A 21,235-nucleotide genomic window follows, 5' to 3' on the forward strand; every position below is an offset into this window, starting at 1 on the left:
TAGATGTCGAAGTTCACATGGATCAACAGCAAATGACATGTCTTCAACGCCCATGGTGATTTTCAAGTGACTGCATATCAATCATGGTTTAGAGCTCTTGAGCCTTTCCCTTACATCTGCTCGCACACTCAGGGGTCCAGAAATGGTTCGCATATGCAACCATTTTTTGAGAATGTGCGCATAGAATTTTATGTGGTCGTATTTGTGCGAGTGCATGGTCATAGAGAGCAAACGAACACGCGCATTGCACACTGATGATGAACGCGCCAACGGACTATATGCACGGAGCGTTCTTTAAAACTTGCATATATAAGCCAGCTGGAAAACCTCTGGTGAAATGCCACTTGCTGGTGTGTTGGTATCTTCAATGTGCTGAGGTAGCTTTAACAGCATAAATATTGTAATACTTAGTTTATAATCAGAATATAGTCACTTAAATAGTCAGACCTAGCATTAAATTAGTTATTCATTTCAAATGTAAGACGACATTAAAAAAAAAGAGACGTGTTCCTCAGCGAAATTCGACTATCATTCACACTTTCGTTTGAAAAAAAAAACGTCAACACACTGTAAAAATTAAAGATTTAGTGTGTACTTTAGTTAGATTTAATGAAGAAAACTGGCCGAAATCAATGAGCTTGCGCTGGTAGCGCTGCACTGACTGACAGTTTGTTTTTCATGAGACTTTTGATACTTCACCTTGACAAAGCTTATTTTTAAACCTAGTGATTTCATAATATTTATTGTTATACATTTTTTAGTTTTTGGTCAACATTTGAAGTGCTGGAAAAATGTTGCGTGTGCGTGTCCAATTACAGGCATCGCATTTCTTATTCCAACGTTCACATTAGCTTCAAGTCATTATTGCAATCCATAAAACTGCTTTATTGGCAAATTAGGTAGGCCTAAGTGTGATATAACGACATTAAAATATAAATTAAAAACATTACAAAGTCAACCATTGATGGTTTTGTGTGGATGTACAGTGAGTACAGAAAGTTTACCGGAAATGCCAGAGCTGGCTTATCGAAAACCAGGAAGTAACTGTGCATATAGTCCATTAGGAATTCAGGAAATTTAGGTCATATAAAAATGAAAAGATTGAGAAAACTACTCATCAGCATGCATTGATTAACCCCATGTTGTAGCAACAACAACAAAAAGGTGCAACCAAATCATGTGCTGGTGTGACCAACTGAGAAAGTTGGTAACACCAGTGTAACCAGTGGAAAAGTTAGTCTGGAGAACTGACACTGGTTCCTCAAGACTCTCTGTGCAATAATTTCCTGGGGAAGCCTTCCATGATGTAATCTTGGAGATCAATAAAATGCAGCCGTCCCCCCCCCACTGCAGGCAGCTGGCATGTTTCTCAACCCCCATCCCGCACAACAGGCCCAGGGCCCTCCAGAGGGATTGAAGGTTCGGCCTGAGCCTGTCTGGAGAACAAATTGGTTGCACTCATCTCATTCATGTGCATATGCTCACATTCATTTTTCGTGACCGCAAGCTTGTTGGTTTGTGCAGTGCGGAGACGGAGATGGATACTTGTGTTGCAGCACTGAGATTCAATTCATTAGCGAGAGATCTGCTAAATAAGCATCTTGGTAAATTAGAGTACAGCATGTTAAAATTGTGTGGATCTAATACCTGTTCAGCTACACAAAAAGAGAATCTAAGAACAAAGAGATTTATGACAACACTGGCTGTTAAACAATATGATCTATCCAACAGCATGTGGGAAAGTGCTCTATGGGGTTGAAAATCTAGCAACAAATTCGGTAATAAATAAAAATATGCTTGTTTGCCGTAACCCGAACGACCCTGTCAATTTAGGACTGACCCAATTATTATAATTTTTTCCCTTTTTTCCCCGTTTCTTAATTTACCATGTAGATACATGGACAAACATCATAGCCCTATCATCACTTAGCCTGTATGTCCGCATAGTGTTTATAAATGTAGCCTATACAAAATGGCATGTAAAACCATATAAAAGAACAATATCCCTGTCTGCACAAAGAAATATGCCTCACTGTAAAATCTAAAAAAACAACAGGATTATGTCCGTGGTGGTAGACACATGATCAGGGATGGACTGGGACAAAAAAAAAAATCAGCCCTGGTATTTTGGCCATAATAATAATAATAGCACAGTAATAGCCATATATTTTAAAACAAATGCACTGAAAAATAAAGGAAACTTTCATAATTAGTTTGGTACTAATTTCTATACTTGAAAGAGATAAGCACATGATATTTTATTTAACGGAAACTGCATCATCTGTATTTTGACAGATACACACTGACATCGTTTTTTTTTAACCAATGCATTACACCGGCACTTACCCAGCGCCGCCAATTAAGTAAAACAAAACGAATGGGCCGCCGATGTATGAGTTTTATGGGCCGTTATAAAAAAAAAAAAAAAAAACTTTTGGATGTATCGGCCCAAAAAGCCGTGAATCTCCCGGTAGTCCCGATGGCCAGTACTTGCCTGCCTGGGCATAGAGAATTTCATGCGAATATTTTTGTCCTTTCGAGCAATAAACTGAATGTGAATATCGCCACTGGCCGAAACCCCAACTCCATCTCCATTCCCCTCTGTCCTTCGCACCGGCAGATACATCACTCAAATCGATCACTATGGCAACAGTACCCAGGCAAGCACACACACACAGGCATGCACGCACCACTTAGACAGATCAGAGCTTTACACACATGCAAACACGGCTTGGGTAACGCAGGAAAGCGCGAAAGCTAGTCTAGTAAAGCAGTAATAAAGCGTTATTTTTTTAATGTAATGCGTTACTTTACTTCGTTACCCAAAAAAGTAATATCGTTACTGTAATCCGTTATTTTGTAACAACACTGGTTAAAAAAACAGTGTTTTTTACTCTTCAAACAACTAATACAAATGCAATAAAATAATCTTAATTCTATTTTAGTAAGTATTGTGAATATAAATTGCCTAGGCCTACATTCAAACGTAGGCTACGTTCTTTCTTTTAAATAAAAACCTATGGCGTCATCTATGATTATGTTTACACTATTGGTTTACGCATGTCACACTATGGCCTGTACGTTCGCTTCGTTTCATTCACTGTCAATGATTCGCGGTAATGATGGCTGCGGAAATCAAATGTTCGTGGTCACCGTTCTAAGTCATACGGTCCATAATACATCTAAAAAATGCATTAAAACATCTTGACACCGCTTTAACTTGGCACGAAGTTCTGGAAAAACTGTGCCCAGATCTTTTCCTATCCCTTCTCCCCTCTAAGTCTAACGGTGACCGTGTCAACTGACCTGAAGGATGTTTTTCATATATGTTATGGCAGTCTACTCTGCTTATTGTTTTTCAAGAATGTTGCACTCCTGTTTGTCATTGTGCATGAAACTTCACGCCAATAAATCATCAGAAATATTGCTGACTTAAGCGCCCTCTTTATGTTCGTCCTAATGCCTGTTAGTTCTCCGTGGATGTGCCTATATTTGGCGTTGAAAATGGAAACATCTTTAGACATGGAAAATCGATTTTACAATCGATTCAATGAACACTCAAAAATCAAACAGGATTTTTTCACAAAAGTGACAGCCCTAGAAAGCAACGTAACCGGTCTCTGATTTGTAGGTTGCATTGACACCTAACGGTGGATGCAAGTAAAACAGTATAACCAGTAACACCATTGAAATTAAATATATATTTTCATAATATATTTTTATATTATATATTTTTTGTTTACTTTTCTGACAGTACAGCATATTCAAAGCTATATTTTAAGACAAGAATGTTACCCGTCATGATATGCACATTTGTTTAAATTCATTCCTACGTAATCACCATGACCAAAATGTTACTTTTTTTTTTACATTGAATCTTGAAAGAAAGAAAAATACACCTACCGACCCCTTTTTTTTTTTTTTTTGCTGTTACTGCAAACCAAAATATTTTTAAGGATGGCCTAACTGATAAATGGCAGATATTAAAATTCTAAACATTTTGTCTCTATAAATAAAAAATGAAACGGCAAGTAAATGTGGACATCATAAGATGTTAGATGGCAGAAAAACGTAATTCATATTTACATTATTATTCAAAAGTTGGTGGTTGGGTAAAGTTTTTTTAAATTAACAACTTTTATATTGTAATTTTAAACTGTAATTTATTCCTGTGATGTTAAAGCTGAATTTTCAGAATCATTACTCCAGTATTCAGTGTCACATGATTCTTCAGAAATCATTCTAATATGATGATTTGATGATCAAGAAACATTTACTATTATTTTGCTGGTTAATTTTTTGGGGAAACTGATTTTTTACCCTTAGCCTATTTTATAAGATTAAAAGAACAGCAGCATTCATTTGAAAAGAAATCACTTCAATTTAATGCATCCTTGTTAAATTAAAAGTATTAATTTATTTCAAAAACACCCCAAAACTTTGAATTGTAGTGTCATTTTGTATACTACATACATGAACTTAATTTTTATTAATAACAAATACGCATAAGTGTTCCACTTTGCCAGTATTCAGCATATACTTATTTAACATAATTTTGTTATATATATATATATATATATATATATATATATATATATATATAAATACTTACTGACCCCAAACTTACTTTCCCCTAAAAAATCGAATTTTCTCCTATTTTTACAAATAAATGTCCAATACTGACTGTACTGACTAGGGCTGCCCGATTAATCGCACTTAAATCGAGATGACTTATCACGATTTTGAAATCACATAGGCTGCGATTATCTTTTATGCGCAGCTCGTCATTGATGTGCAGCTCTGTAAATGCTGCTCCATCTGAATGCACAGAGTTTGAGTCTCTTTCTCTTATAATGTGCATTTGAAAAAGCAACATGCGTCAAACATCTTTCTATGAGAAGCATTTATGAACCTCTTGTCCAACATTTAATAACATTACTCCAAACGCACTTCATAACGATAGATTAAAATCATTTGTGAGATGATGTGGCTTCTTACACAAAATAAGAATTTATTTTCTGCCAGATCACATGCGGTTTTATTGCGATTAATCGTGCAGCCCTAGTACTGACAAAAACAATACCTCAAATATTAGGCTAAACCTAATTTGTAACTTTTTCTCTTCATCCTACTCCTGTTCTTATCATGGAATGTATTTTTGTTGTGTTTGTTGGGTTGTTGTTGTGGCATTTCGTACAATCGAAATCGATCGAAATTAAGTCACAATCTCGATCATCGAATTAAAAAATGGAATCGTCGATGCTGCCACGCCCCCATGTCACGTTCGGTCGGCTTGTCAAGCAGAAATCTATGCGTCTATGACAACTCGAGGTATCGCACACACCGGACGAGAAGCGCTGCGGGGCGTCTGACAACTCGAGGTATCGCACACACCGGACGCGCACTTTCATGTGGCCTGCAATATTATGTTTAAGGATATTATTGAATTAAGATCATGTCTATGTTATGAGGCTACTGTACAACGTTGCTTAGTCTGCACTTTATCTCTATCTCAGAGAGCGTCCGTTAACTGAATGTATCCTGAAAATCCGATAACATCAGCAATTTTCATTCAACCAGCTGATTTCTGTAAATGAATGTAAAACATGTTTATTGCAGCAAAGTCATAACGACGATTTGAGACAAATAAATGTATATAAAATGTATTCATTTATAATAAATGTAATAAACAATGTGAATGGCGCTCTCTGGCGCGGCAGGATTCATTTTGAACAAGGTCCTGAGCCGTTGCTGGGCGCCGCGGACAGACGGCGAATGGCGCCGCCGGTGTGTGTGTGTGTGTACACTCAGAGAATAAAGTGTTAGAATTTTAAAGACGTGGCTCTGCGCGACGCATATATTTATCTGTTAAACTGTTTGTTTGTTTTGTTGTGAACTTGAATGTCATCTTCTGTGAAGAAGACTGCAGTTACAAAAGAGAAACTAGATCGCAGGTTATTTTGCTTTAGTTTCCAATTGACTGAAGAAGTATTGTTACATTATGTTCTTAATACATGTTTTAAATTTGACAATGTAGTGTGGTACATTGCGAACAAAGGTCAGATATTATGCATAAAAGTTTGGTCTAAAAATGGCATAGCAACCTGTGCTAAAAAAAAAGAAAAGAAAAAGATTAAAAACCGAAAATCGAATCGAACTGTGACCTTAGAATCGAAAATGTAATCGAATCGAGGATTTGGAGAATCGTGACACCCCTAATATATATATATATTATCCGATAAACAGTATTATTTAGTATGTGCAATCCTATGAGGTTAGTTACTGGAGATAATGTAAACAATGCACATAGTGCCAATAAAAACACTCTTGGCTGCATGATTTAATAAGCCACAACAAGACAGCTCCATGTTTTCATGAGAGCTCTGTGAGTATTTCATCCTCTCTGGTTCATGTAGGCAGGCCAATGCTGTACTTTTTAAGAGGCTTGCTTGGTAGAGAGAGCCATGTGTTGTTGATCCGGTCGGTCTGGCCTCCTTCAGCCCCAGCTGGAGTTCATCAGGCTCTGCTTCCCCAGGTGTGGGGATATTGGGAGTCTTTACATAAGCCCCTTAGCGAGTACATGGACACGACTGTTTCCACTACACCAGCTGAATCACCACTGTTGCGTAACATTTAGGCACTTTGCAATTCACACACTTGGATTGTACTGTTGACCATTAATGCCAAACAACTAGATGTGTAACATAACTCTAGAGTCCACAACCTCTCTGATCCTGCCATTCTGCAGCAAACAGACACAAAAGAGCCAGTATGCATGTAAGCAACAGCCACACAACAACCAGCTGATCTACTTTGTCTGCAAACCTCAATGGACTTCCGCAAAAAAAAAAGTGTTAGGTAATTTCGCAAGAACATACTTGACGGCTTATGTATTCAGATTTAGGGATCTTGCTTTGGAACTAACGGTTGTTTTTTAGGCCGTTTCTGGAAAGAAGAACAGAGTGGAGGCGTGGAGTATTTCTCCACCAAAGTACTGCAGAGAGCATATAAACACAACTCTGTCCAGCAAATGAGATCATTGCACACAACTCCAACTGCGAAACAAAAACGAAGGAGTTGTGCAAGAGAACAAAGCTCATCAAACCACAAGGAACCATACGCATCCCATATTGCAATGCGTAGTTACTACTAGTTTATAAAACTTTGCATCACAAGTGAAACCATAAAGGCCTGGGCAGGATGCTTCAAAATGAACCGAAAAACACAAAGACTGCTATGCCCAGAACCATGTATAAACGGCAGCCTTCAATATCTTTATTGTGGTGACATAAGAACTTACAAGAAATGTACATTAAAAGGGCAGCTGCCTACAACAATACAAAACCAATGACGAAAGCAAATATTACATCACAGCGCCTTTCACAACACAAAGTTAAGTTGAAACTTGCACACTAAGGGAACTTGCCAGCTAGGCTAGTTCAAGTTGAGCACAACAGACCTTTTATAAAGGTTCTTATAATTAAAGACCTCTACCAACATGTAGAAACAACTCAGAAGTTGCAAAGATCTGATCACACAAGCTACAGAGAGCATGCAATACAAATGCTATGAGTGTTTACTTGTGACAAAGTACTTCACTTCCTCTTCTCTGTCAGTCATTGCATTGTTACTCCTGACAAACCAGTGAGATATAACAGATATACTGTATATTGTGTAGCAAAAGTCATTAAAAGGGACACATCAATCTTGATAATATTAGATGTTTAAGACACAAAACACAGGCTAAACTAGCCATCAGATGGTCTTCGACAGGATATTATGCTAGGACATTTTAAACACGAGACTCCTCAAACACACCTTCCAAACCAATTATAAAAAATAATGACATTAAAAATGCACTTGACAGGTCAGCAACCCAAATGCATTACCGTGTAATAAAAATGGCAAAGCACTAATATATATATATATATATATATATATATTACACACAACTGATCTGAGACCTACAGTCTGCTCAATGTTTGTTGTATAGTAGGTATACCGAGCACAGCAGCGTTCTGGACAATATAATATCTGATAATATGTAATCCATAAAGCATAGCCTAACTGTCAAGGTTTGACTGACTGATTCTGTATTTTCACTCAAGAAAGGCTTAATGCGGTCACGTAATGTTCATAACAATATGTATTTAGATACAAATAAGGGCCTGGTGTCTTTTTAAACTGATCTCCAGTTAACTGACCTGTTAAACTACCCATCAAAATAGAAATGGTTAGTGGGGGTTTCAAGCTAACGTTACAGTTAACGTTACACTGAATAGGACCTTCAAGAGCAGCTGACTGGGGGACACGGACACTGGGGATCGATTTGACGTTTCAAAACAAAATATGATGTTTACCTTGATTACACTGACAAATAATACCGACTATCTCGATAAATGAAAAAAAAAAAAAAACAATTAACGTTACTTACCCAAATAAATGTCACCAAAGGATCCAGAGCCAATTTTCCTTCCCAGTCTGTATCGGTTTCCTACTCTCAATTCCATGATAAATTGCTAAATTTCAAAGCTAGCGATGAAGCTAGCTTTAACGGGAATAATTTAAATGATATCTGTTCGGAGAGCCTGATAAAAGAAACGAAAATCCGCTCTTTGTTATCCGTCTATTCTTCTGTGTCTTCCAGCCAGAATCCCCCAGCTAGCTTGCTAATTCCCTTCACAGTAAGCTACCCACTTTTCACCAGCCGTTTTCTAACATTCCGAATCGGTGACTATCGAAATATTAGGCTTATTAAAAAGAGTAAAGTGTGAACTTTATGCTCTTGTAATTTTCACCCTGAAAATAGTTTGTTTAAAAAAGGATGAAGTCGGATTTTGAGAACGACTCCCTTCCTGTTCTGCTGGCCCCGGATCTACCATCGACTCTCTCTCTCTGTCCGTGTCTCTTCTACAACAGAAGCTCCATCACTTGAATAATCCAGCGGGTTGCAGTGACGTCACTTCCCGTAGCACAAGGGGCCACTGGAAAATCTCGGCTTTAGAAAAGCAAACCAATTTTTCTGTTGCTAAATCTGTTAACATTTCGAAACGTTCATAACCATAGCGTCAGTTATATATTATATGTTTATGTATCTTTATGGGTACAAGCGTTTCATTAGACGATGCACAGCTTCAGGGATGTAAATAAATGTGTTTAAAACACATCTATATATTTTAGTCAATGTATTTGTCAGTCCTGAATTACATTTATAAACGAGTTTTTCAGTTGTAGCCTTTTATTTGAAGTCTTTGTTAAATAAATAAATAAATAAATGTCCGTTTACATTTATGGCTGTTTACTGTGTGTTCATCTTGATGTTTCAGGAAGATACCTTGCAAAACCAGTTTGCAAAGTTGAAACTGATGCTAAACAAATAGCCTAACTGACATCTTATTTTCCTTCAAGTCATGAGAGGTCTTCAGATGGTGATAAGAGATAATAGGCTCACAGTAGTTCCTGTTGAATATTGATTGGGTTTAAAGTTGTTTATTTCCTTGAAGAGAAACTGTTTGTTACAGTAGACTTGTGTCATGCAGCAGCAGCAGCTCTGAAACTTAATTAACTGCATTATTAAAACTTATTAATTGTCACAAATAGCATTGACATTTGTACATGATTTGAAATACACAAGCAAAGCATTGATGTGCAAACTTGTTCTGAAAGTTGCAAAGAAACAAGCAAGAACATACTCTAAAACGTTATGATAGTCGTATACTGAATATATAGACTTTACATGAAGCAGATGATTTACTAATATCAACATGAACCCTATGCCTGCTGATAAAAAGCTATTACATTTATTTAAATTACAGGTTATATTTAATTGGCTTGTTTTAGTTCAAATCTAAGCTTTATGCAATTCATATTTCATAAAGTCATGTTTAGAGATGCTGTACAATGTGACAAGCTGCCCAAATGTGTTAGGTAAAAGAATAATACTTTTTCAAAACAGCAACTAAAAAACATACAATTAATTGTGTCTTCTTGGCAGTCCAGTTAGTCTTGAAAAACAACTTTTTTCAGTAGTTTGAGCCCTCCTTCTGAAACATGATAACGCCCACAGAAGCTGGTGTTGTATTCAGTGGACCATGATTGGTCAGAGCATAGCCAATGCTTGAGGCTGAATGGAGGAGAGTCACATGACTGAATTACTCAGCTTTCCGTTGCATGTGTTCAGTCTGGTTCAGTGTTGCCAGATTGGGCGGGTTCCCGCCCAATTGGGCTCCTTTTGGTCACGTCCGACCGGAAAAAAATGCATTGGGCGGGTCTTTAAAATTTGGGCTGTTTTTTGATGCAACTGGCCGGTTTTTATTTTTAACTATAAACAGTATTTTTTTATATTTTTCATGAAAACGAACTATAAAATAAATTAGATAATGTAGGATGACGCTTAAATTGGGTATGGTTCAGGTTAGCCAATAAGATTCAGGGGAATCCTGTCCAATCAGACTTCAAGCTTCATTGGCGGGTTGTTGTAGGCTAATCGTTCTATTCATTATATCGTCAAAAGTGCATTTATCATCATCATGCCAAAGTGGGGAAAATATAAAAAGTCCTACAGAAAGGAATGGGAGAGCGACCCGTCTCTGAAAACATGGATTGCACCCGTGGTAGGCGATGAGTCAAAGGCATTTTGTAAATACTGTCAATCAGAAATCAATTCTGTACAATTCTGATGTCATGTTTGATATGTTTTGATTTCTTAAACCTAATAACATATAAGCTACAGGTAGCTGATGTATCTAGTGACGATTCAGTGTATCATTCATTCGTTATTTTATTCAAAATTAAAAGGAAAAAAACGAGAATTCATCTTGATTCGCCCAGTGGTCTAGAAGTTAAATAATAACAATAATAATAATTTTAATAATAATATAAAAAAAATAATTGAAAATAAAGAACACATTTTTAAGCACTAATACAAAAAGTAAAGTGTAATGAAATGATTTGAGAATTGGCCTATGAACTGTAGTTCTGACAATATAGCACAAGAACAATAAAAAATGTTTCCGATGTAGACCTTGTGTTTTATTAAAATTATTATTTATATTTTTAAAAAGATGCACTGGAAATATGGCGCGAGCATGGTGCTTTGCGATTGTTAGTCTGGTTGTTTAATAAGAAAATAAATTCTGTGTGTTTTATGTGTGTTTTATTGTATAGGCTAACAGTTTTAATAACTATGTATTTTGGGCTGGTATTTTTTAAAATGGGCGGGTTTTAAGCTGTAGTTGGGCTGGAAATCTTTAGTCCAATCTGGCAACACTGGTCTGGTTCAGTCACGTTGAGAGCAATGCGCAAGGAAAGTCTGTGAACGCCCTCTCTAACAGCCATACCAGATTTCTGAAAGAGAGCTAGATCCAACTAGAGTATTAGTGCAGTGATGATAAACAACACTTTATCCCTCGGCTTCGCAGACAAGGCTTAAGTTAGTCTCAGACTAAAATGCAGCTGTTTGAGCTGTTTTAACTGAAAGCAACTTGCACTGGCGATAAGATATATGTAAGTGCCATTGTTTTGTCTCAAGATGCACATCAGTAATGGTTTTTGTTTTGTTTTTACATGGCTGGCATGTTTATAACATAGCAACGTAAATGTCCTAATTAACTATAAGGCCTAATCCTGGTTTAATCTAAGCACTGTCTATGAAACTGACAAAACCAAGCCTATAAGATCTAAACAGAGGCATACAAAAAAACACACAAAAAAAAACATTTACAACAGAGTTGACGTGTATGTTTTTTTTTACAGCTACTTGCTTAACTGGTATTTTCACCACAAGTGCTGTCAACACAATGGTCCTAAAAAAACATGATGAAACAATTGCCTGCTGGTTGATTCAATTAATAATAAAGAGAAGTGTTTATATTAAAGAGAAGCGACAACAGACATTCGATATTAATGGACAACCGTGAAAGCAACACATGTCAAAGTTCTTCTTAATATACTGTATGATGTATTCAACTCAGTACAAATAGATTGATTACAGTAGGCTACAACTGGCCTTAAAACCAAATTATGATATAAATACATATTTTAGGTTGAATGAAAGGAATAATTTTGCCTTTTAAAATGATCTAATGCATTTTATATTAACCTTCAGTCTTATTTGATATTGGTTAATGAATGTGTAGGCCTGCATCTAAGAGGTGCAATTAGTTAATGTGTATCTCACAAATAAACCTAAAAATTGTGACTGAAACAGTCAGACTTTTCTTAAGTCATGAAAACATCCGGTGTACATTTTTTAAAAATAACTAATGGTGAATTAATGGTATATACATATATATATATATATGTATATACATATTATACCATTAATTCATAAATATATAAAATAATAATGAAACTAAAACACTCAACCAAACACAAGACCCAAAATTCAGCTTACAAAGAATACAGTATATCCCAGTAATATTTTTTGGTTTGCTGTGACATCTAGTGATCAGTTATGGCGCAGACAGACGTAAATGTATTATTTTACTGACTTACTAGTAACTTAGAGTCTAAATAAATACTAGTAGAATGAAAAATTGAAACAAAACAGATTTAAGCTTTTAGCCTATTCAGATTGCCTCTCTGAATCCGTCTCCAACATGGCGCAAATTATGCGTATATACATATATATATATATATATACATTAGAATGTATATGTATGTACATACATTATATACATTAGATATAGGGCTGCATACCGATTAATCGCAACTAATCGTTTGCAGAATAAAAGTTTTTTGTTTACATCATATATGTGTGTGTACTGTGTAAAATAATTATGTATTTATAAATACTCACACATGCATGTATATATTTAAAAAATATTTACATGTTTATATACATTTTTATATTTAAATATAATTCATATTATATATAATTATAAATATATTTTTTCTTAAAATTATACATGGATGTTTGTGTATTTATATATACATAATTATTATACACAGTACACACACATATATGATGTAAACAAAAACTTTATTCTGCAAACGATTAGTTGCGATTAATCGTTATGCAGCCCAACATTAGAAAACATACATTAGAAAGATCGATGACATGACTAATTTGTACTTTTCAACGGGGGGAAAAAACATTTACAAACCACAAAAAAAGTTATCCCAGCAAGATAATTACCGGTAATCTGTTTTCATAATAAACACGGAATCAATCAATAGGTATATTGTTTCCTCACGGATGTATATCACCGCTACACACACAGCAGTTCATGTGCCGCATTACAGAGCTGCTGTCTGTAGCTGGATCATAAGCTACTGTAAGTATTCTGCTCTCATCAGTCTGTTTTAAAACAATGACAGCTCGTAGTTAACATAATACGCTCTGTGAATGTGTTTGCCTTTCATATGCATTATTACAGTTTATTTATTCAGATGTACAGCACAAATCATTCCGTGGTCACAGTCTTTTGCTGTAACACATTTAAAAATGTTTAGTAGAGAATGCCTTGACAGATCCATATAGACTACTATTACTAATGTGTTAATTAATGTTCCTTTTAGGTCGTATAGTGAAGCTAATTGTTATGCTAATCAAAACATCCAAGTGAATAATATAAATGTCCATAATCTGATGATTTAATGTAGTCAATATGATTTCAACCCATGTAGGCAGCATGGCGAAACCCCGCGGGTTCGAGTTCTGGAGGAGCACTCTGAAGGGCGCGCGCTACGTGGTCGCGCCTATGGTGGACCAGAGCGAGCTGGCGTGGAGGCTGCTGAGCCGCAGACATGGCGCAGAGCTCTGCTACACGCCCATGCTACACGCTCAGGTGTTCCTCAGAGACGCCAACTACCGCCGTGAGAACCTTTACAACGAAGTCAGCCTGGAGGACCGACCCCTCATCACACAGGTGGCTGCTAAACACAAGAACACATCATCCTCCATGAGGTTACAGAGAGGATTGTGCGAGTTATTGACTGGAGTATTTTTGTGTTGGTGTCTGTCTCCATACAGTTCTGTGCCAATGATCCTGAGGTGTTTATCCAGGCAGCTTTACTTGCCCAGGATTACTGTGATGCTATTGATCTCAATCTGGGTTGCCCCCAGATGATTGCCAAAAGAGGTAATAATTCATTTCTGTTATATCATGCACTACCATTCAAGTGGGTTTTTAAAAAAAGATCAGATTAAATGGATCAAATGTGACAGCTAAGACATTTATATGTTGCAAAAGATTTCTATGTCAAATAAAGCTTTAGATTCATAAAATAATCCTGGAAAAAATGCATCACTGTTTTCATAAAAATATTAAGCAGCAACTGTTTTCAACATTGATAATAATGAGAAACAAATCATCATATTATAATGATTTCTGAAGGATCATTCGACTGGAGATGAAGACTGGAGTAATGATGCTGAAAATTCAGCTTTGACATCACATGAATAAATAAATTACAGTTTAAAATATATACTCAAATAAAAAGTTTTTTTTTGTAACTATATTAAATTTCACAATTTAACTGCTTTTACTGTATTGCTGCTGATACTTTAATATTTGTCCCCTAAGGGAAATTTGTTTTAGGCAATACATATGAAGCTGCCAAACAAGATAAACGCATCAATAACAATAACACAGTCATGTCCTTCACACTAGAGCAGAGGTCAACCGTTTTGTAACCAAAGGAACAAAATAATTTTTATAAGCAGTTGTATCTAGATCTTGGGGTGTGGAAGCGTTAATCAGATGGGAGTCGTTTAAATTCTGGATAGAGTGCAGAAGAAGAAGGGTCCAGACTCATTTTTCTTGCTTTGTTGTGCTTCAAGGGATAGTTCACCCAAAAATTATCCCATTATTTACTGACCCTCAAGCCATCCTGGGTGTATATGACTTTGTTTTTTTTTAAGCTCAAAAAAGCTTATCCATCCATCATAAAATAATCCATATCCGTCTCCAGGGGGTTAATAAATTATTAATAAATAAATTGTACTGTCCTTTAAGGAATTTAACTTTAGAATATTTGTTGGTACATATTCTCAGGTAAAAAATGGGAAGTTTATACCTTCAGAAGCAAAGTGATGCAATTTTGTAAGAAAAATCTCCATATTTATAACATTAAACTATAATCACTGGCTTCCGGTAACGATCGTACGCGAGTCAAGTTCTGGCGGAAGAGTGACCTCTGACCCGACGCATATAAAGAAATATTTTTAATATAACTCCGATTGTGTTTGGCTGAAAGAAGGAAGTCAAATACACCTAGGATGGCTTGAGGGTGAGTAAATTATGGGATAATTTACATTTTTGGATGAAATAACTCTTTAAGAGACTTCTTTCAAAACCATTAAAACATTTGTACTATCTCAAACCTTTGAATGGTAGTGTTTTCAATTTCAAAATTGAAAAAAAAAATGCCACTGTATGGAATCATTTAATGTTTTTGAATCTCTCCTAGGCCATTATGGTGTGTTTCTTCAAGACGAGTGGGACATTCTTGAGAAAATGAGTAAGTGGTCTAATTTTAAAAGCTCAGTGCAGATGTGAATAATACAGAGAATATGTATCTTATTCAGGTGCTGTTGTTTACAGTTAAATTGGCTGATGAAAAACTCTCCGTGCCCATTACTTGCAAAATCCGGGTCTTCCCAGAGATCGAGAAAACAGTGAAGTATGCAAAAATGCTGGAAAAGGCTGGATGCCAGGTAAAGTGTTCCATATAGAAGATGCTCTTATCTAAAGTGACGTCTAGAGGGGGTAGTGCATATGGAGCAAACTGGGATTACGTGCCCTTGTCAGGAGCCCACTGGCGGATGGGGATCTCTTCTTTGGGTTTTTCTAACCTGGAATTGATCAGTCAACATTTGTGTTACCAGATGTATCCACTCAGTTACCAAAAACCTCAATGTAATGTGATTCATATATTCTTGAACCAACTGATGGTTTGGTATCTGTTTGTTTATTTTGACAGCTCCTTACAGTTCATGGGAGAACCAAAGATCAAAAAGGGGCTTCGACCGGCATTGCAAGCTGGAAGCATATCAAAGCTGTACGGTAAGATATATAACCCTTGCTGCTGGTGCTGGCTATTAGTGTGTTTTGTCCTGGTGATTAACTTGTGTTGTACTTGTGAAGGGAGGCTGTAAACATTCCTGTTTTCGCCAACGGAAACATCCAGCATCTGAGTGATGTTCAGTGCTGTATGGAAGAAACTGGAGTACAAGGTGTCATGAGTGCAGGTAACACTCTCCTCATACAAAGAGAAGATTCATAAACATACATGTACAGAAAGACTGATACTTTGATCTTTCACATTTCAGCAGTAATATAAAAATGAACATTACATTCACAGAAGGGAATCTCCACAATCCTGCCCTGTTTGAAGGCCGAAGTCCACCTGTGTGGGAGATGGCTGAGGAGTACCTGGATGTTGTGGAGAAACACCCACCCTGCAGTCTGTCTTACGTCCGTGCCCACATCTTCAAACTATGGCACCACACGTATGTTCCTTCACATTTGACCCCAATATTGGGCTGCACAATTTATTGGCTAATCATCCACATGGGCCATTAGTGCTTGGACCCCAATGATTGCTGCTTGTGGCAAAACATTTGAATTGTAATAATATTTCACAATATCACCTTTTTTTTTTCTTTTTTTTTTTTTACTACATTTTTAATCAAATAAATGCAGCCTTGGTGAACATAAGAGTTCTTACAAAAACATTTAAAAAAATCTAACTTCGTCCTTCGGATGAGATGTTAAACCGAGGTCCTGACTCTCTGTGGTCATTAAAAATCCCAGGATGTCCTTTGAAAAAGAGTAGGGGTGCAACCCCGGCATCCTGACCAAAATTGCCCCTTGGCCTCTGTCCATCATGGCCTCCTAATCATCCCCATATTCTGATTGGCTTCATCACTGTCTCCTCTCCACCAGTAAGCTGGTGTGTGGTGGGCGTTCTGGTGCAATATGGCTGCCGTCGCATCATCCAGGTGGATGCTGCACATTGGTGGTGGTTGAGGAGATTCCCCCTTCCATATGTGAAGCACTTTGAGGACCCAGAAAAGCGCTATATAAATGTAACGAATTATTAACTGACCCCAAACTGGTGGTCACTTCTGTAATAAGTATGTATTTGTTTACAACAGCCTACAGATACATCAAGACCTCAGGGAGGAGTTAGCCAAAGCCAAGAACGTAGCTGGTATTGTGGAGATCAACAGACAGCTGAAACAACGTTGCCAGGTAACGGGAACATTGCTGATTACAAACTTTATTCCAAGAATAAACGGTAGGCTTATGATAGATTTTGAGTTTAATTCTCTGGCTTTTTACTCCTAAGGAGGAGATGGCTAAAGATGAATCCGAATGGAATCAGACTGGACTTCCCTTCCCTCACTGGATCTGTCAACCCTACGTCAGACCACCGTGAGGATGCGTTTTCTGATCTTGTGTGACACCATCACAATCATAGTATTTCTATGTTCTCAGCAAAGCAGTATAATATTAATCATAACTGTCACTGAATGACCCGAGGTTCATTTCTGTCCACGATGGACATAAACTAGTTTGAATATAGCGGTGTATACCCTAGAACTTGTTTGTAAGGATAGTATATTTTGCAGGCCCAAGGATCCAAACACTGAAAACGGGCAGAAAGCACTGGAAATGAAAGCTGTGTGTGTGAAGAGGGCACTGGAGGACAGTGACGGAACCAACGACTCGCTCTCCAAGAACAAGCAGAAGAAGAAGGCCCGTAACCCCTACAAGAACTTCTGTCCAGAGCTGAAACGTAAGACCAAATCTTTTCCCAGTGTTTTCTAAAGCCTGTAGACCTCACTGATAACTAACTGAAGTATTTTATGCTCACCAAGGCTGCATTTGTTTAATTAAATTTACATAAAAACAGTAATATTTTCATGTCAAAGCTGAACTTTCAGCATTACTTCATTGTCACGATCATTCAGAAATCATATGATGATTTGCTGCTCAAGAAACATTTCTGATTGATAGACAATACTTTTTTTCAGGATTTTTTGATGAATTGAAAGTCATTTAGTCTAAATTTATTCACTGTCATGTTTGATGAATTTAATGCGTCTTTGCTGAATAAAAGTATAGCATTTTTTTTACTGAATCAATTTCTTTCAAAAATAAAAACATCACTGACTCAACTTTTGAACGGCATTTTTTTATTGATTAAGGTAAAATAACATGCCTTTGCTTCCTTGTGTTCTGCAGCAAAATACATTAAGTGTGAGCAATGTGGCAACCCTAAAGTAAGACTTTTGATTATCTTTTTAACTGCTGTTTTAAGTTTAATGTACTCATTTCAAAATGTTTACAGAACCATTTGATGTGCTTTTTAAAAATCTTAAAATTTGGTGAATAAAAAGGTGAATATATTTTATTTGACTCCTTTCAACAGGGGAATAAATGTGTCTTCAGCTTGTGCCGTGGCTGCTGCAAGAGGAAGGCTTTCAAGGAAGTGGCTGATTGTCCTGGTTAGTATATCAACCACAAAGAGACTACCGATCAAGTTGAACATTGCACACACTATGAAATTAAGTTATGTTTTTCATATTTTTAGTGATTTAATACTGTTGAGAATGGGGTATTCGGTTTTAATTTTCCAAAATATATAATAGTGTAAATATCTACTGTTTAAAATTTGTTTTATGAGAAGGTTACATTAACTATAGCTGTGTTTCCATTACCCTTCAAATTGCGCAAATTGCGAATTTAAAATATGCCAAATGGAAAAACGTCAATTTTGCAAAAACTCCCATTTATCACAAAAAAATTTTTACGCTCACATGTGCTTTTTCAGGCAATTCGAAAAATAAATATTTCGCAAAACTGCAATGGAAACAGTTTTTGCGCATTTACAGGTCACCTGACGTAGATGACGTGGTGTGTTTGGACAGAATACGAGACATTTTTTTAATTAAATTTATGAAAGACAAAAGAATTCCAGGAATACTGGATTCTAAACCTCAAAGAAATGCCACAATCAAGACCTCGACGCAGAACTGAGGGAGAAACACCCAGAAACTCCTCATATGTGCCGCTCACAAGTATAAGGGTCTTTCCTTGCTATCAGAGAATGTCTAATAGGAAGAGAATTGCCACTCTCTGCTTACTTCCGGGTTCTGGATTGGTTGCAGTAACACGTCTCTATCCATGCGGGGGCGCTGAATGGAGGTCTATGGCAAAATACCCCTCAAAACCCACTTTTCTCAGGATATAATTTTTTGTCTAGTAATTTAAATGTTGTATTCGAAAGGGGGGGCTAAGATGATACACTCAGCTGAAAATTGCCTTTTTAAGTTCACTTATCTGCTCTAAAAAAGCGTTCAAAAATATGATGACGTCACATCACATATATGTTATTAGCAGAATGCTAGCATGTTCCGGCCAACAACGGCCCCACCTGTAAGAAATCGAAAGGACATAAGTACTGGTTCATTCAACTTTCGACCTATAACCTATGTTGAACTTGCAAAGCCTACAATAAAATCTGAGATTTCTCAATGGCAATCGGGTGAAAGAGACACATTTAGCCGTATAGCCCCATTGACTCCCATTCAGTCTGCACTCGCTCGCGATCACCCCCAGTGGAATTCTAATGGAACTGCAACCAAAATCAATACAATGGGGCTGAATAGGGAGTGCCAAGGCTCTCCGTAGATGGGCTCTGTTGCTATTAATGCTTGGATAACACACTTCACCTTCGATTAATAATAATGGCTAGTGCGGTGACTGGGATAGACTATACATAAACCTACCAACGTTCGTTGCCATGATTTTTGGAATGACTTCTCGCGAGAGGAAAAAATGAAGTTTTAGTCGCATATCGGTTAATGGAAACGGCGTCATTTCGCAATAATTTTTTGTCGACATTAGAAAAAAACGCAAACGTTTTGGGCAAATCTGCCTTGTGAATGTTTAAAATGAAAACTATTGTTATGGTCAGTCTGCTTACCCAGCTTGTATCTAGTAATATCCTTCCACTTCTACAAGACTAACTATTTCCTCTGTGTCCATTGTTGGGTTTCAGGCCATGGATTGAGATTCAAAACCAAGGCTTTGAGACAGTGCAACTCCGATACAGGTGGTGGGCTGACAAATGGGAAACTCAACAGTCAGACAGATTCCCCTGCTGTCCATAATCCATTGTAGGCTGTGCCCTGACCTAAAGGAGGCTTATGTATGTTCCGGATATCTGAAAACTCATTGAACTGATTGACCACTTACCATTGGGAAGCTGCCGCATTGAATTGGAAGCTCAAGACTACAGTTGTGGCCAAACCTGGTTCTCATTTCTTTATATGTAATTTGGATCATTTTTGAACATGCAAAGAAACTGACAGAAAAAAGTTCAAGGTAGATCTGCTGTCGATGTATCCTCCGTGCTGCTGTCACTTGTGCTAATCATTCTCTTCAATGATGCACCACTTTCTGGACTGCTGCTGGGTGAATAGATCCATATTTTTTTATAATATTTTGAGACTGCTCATTAGAATAGTGTTTAATAATGATAGGAACATGGTATATGAAGCAAGCAGCCACTCTGAACGGAGAATCCTGCTCGGCAGAACGGAGAATCCTGAAGAAAGAAGATCTGGCCTTTTATCTCGGGACATTCTGTGGAAATACACTGATGAACATCTTCACGCAGACATAATCTGAAATTTGCATTTTTATTTAATTTATTGTCTTCCGAAATGAAAGATTCAGCAGATTTGTATGTTACAACAACTTTTAATGTTTTTTTGGAGCATGTATATAAATGAACTTTTACTCCGAGATCTCTTAACTACTTTCCTGTGCTGCTGTGTTCATGTATGATCACACATATTGACATTCATTTTAGAGGTGAGGACAGTTACACTACAAATTATGTGATTTAGATGCCTTACCCTATTTGCATCGTTACCTTTTATCTTTTTTTCTATTAGCATTTCAAGGAAGTATGCAGTTCTAATACAACTTTGGTTCAACAATGACTTTTTTTTTTTATAGCCAAACATACTTATTTTTCCACACTGTACTTTAAAGCATCAAGACTCAACTCAGTGCCTTATCTTAAAGAATGTGTGTCAGTTACTCAGACATCCTTGAATGAATCCTCCTATACTGTCCATAAATGTAAATGTGTGTACAGAGCTGTGGTTATTCTGTGTGGATTTTTTATTTTTTTTTCTCATCAGTTTCATAGACTTACAGTAATGGTTTGGGAATTTTGCTCAAATAAATTTTGAAAGGAAAAAATATTG

At 36.8% G+C, this 21,235-nt stretch overlaps 2 protein-coding genes across 4 annotated transcripts in view; one reads left to right on the forward strand and one right to left on the reverse strand.

Annotated features, from left to right (window-relative positions):
- The window catches only part of csnk1da (casein kinase 1, delta a), a 34,188-nt gene extending 25,175 nt beyond the window's left edge, over positions 1-9,013 (reverse strand). Inside the window, exon 1 of one of the 2 annotated variants that reach the window (XM_079635156.1) lies at positions 8,435-9,013. In XM_079635156.1, coding sequence (XP_079491282.1) covers positions 8,435-8,510 — 76 coding nt within the window. In that variant the 5' untranslated portion in view covers positions 8,511-9,013. The remainder of the gene's footprint in view (positions 1-8,434) is intronic. The other variant, XM_079635157.1, reaches the window with a different exon arrangement.
- A 2,258-nt stretch (positions 9,014-11,271) lies between these two features.
- On the forward strand, positions 11,272-20,976 carry dus1l (dihydrouridine synthase 1-like). 2 transcript variants are annotated; one of them, XM_079635609.1, is made up of 14 exons: positions 11,272-11,505; positions 13,630-13,871; positions 13,976-14,084; positions 15,415-15,465; positions 15,549-15,661; positions 15,928-16,010; positions 16,092-16,195; positions 16,309-16,456; positions 17,105-17,201; positions 17,299-17,384; positions 17,582-17,748; positions 18,198-18,235; positions 18,385-18,460; positions 20,017-20,976. In XM_079635609.1, exons 2-14 carry the CDS (start codon positions 13,635-13,637, stop codon positions 20,136-20,138), a joined length of 1,431 nt encoding a protein of 476 aa, XP_079491735.1. In that variant the 5' UTR covers positions 11,272-11,505; positions 13,630-13,634; the 3' UTR covers positions 20,139-20,976. The 2 variants fall into 2 exon arrangements, with proteins under 2 accessions (XP_079491735.1, XP_079491734.1); XM_079635608.1 differs by lacking the exon at positions 11,272-11,505 and adding an exon at positions 13,139-13,277.
- Positions 20,977-21,235: the final 259 nt, after the last annotated feature.

Source organism: Phoxinus phoxinus (genome assembly GCF_949152265.1).
Source record: "Phoxinus phoxinus genome assembly, chromosome: 1".
NCBI classification, from domain to species: Eukaryota; Metazoa; Chordata; class Actinopteri; order Cypriniformes; family Leuciscidae; genus Phoxinus; species Phoxinus phoxinus.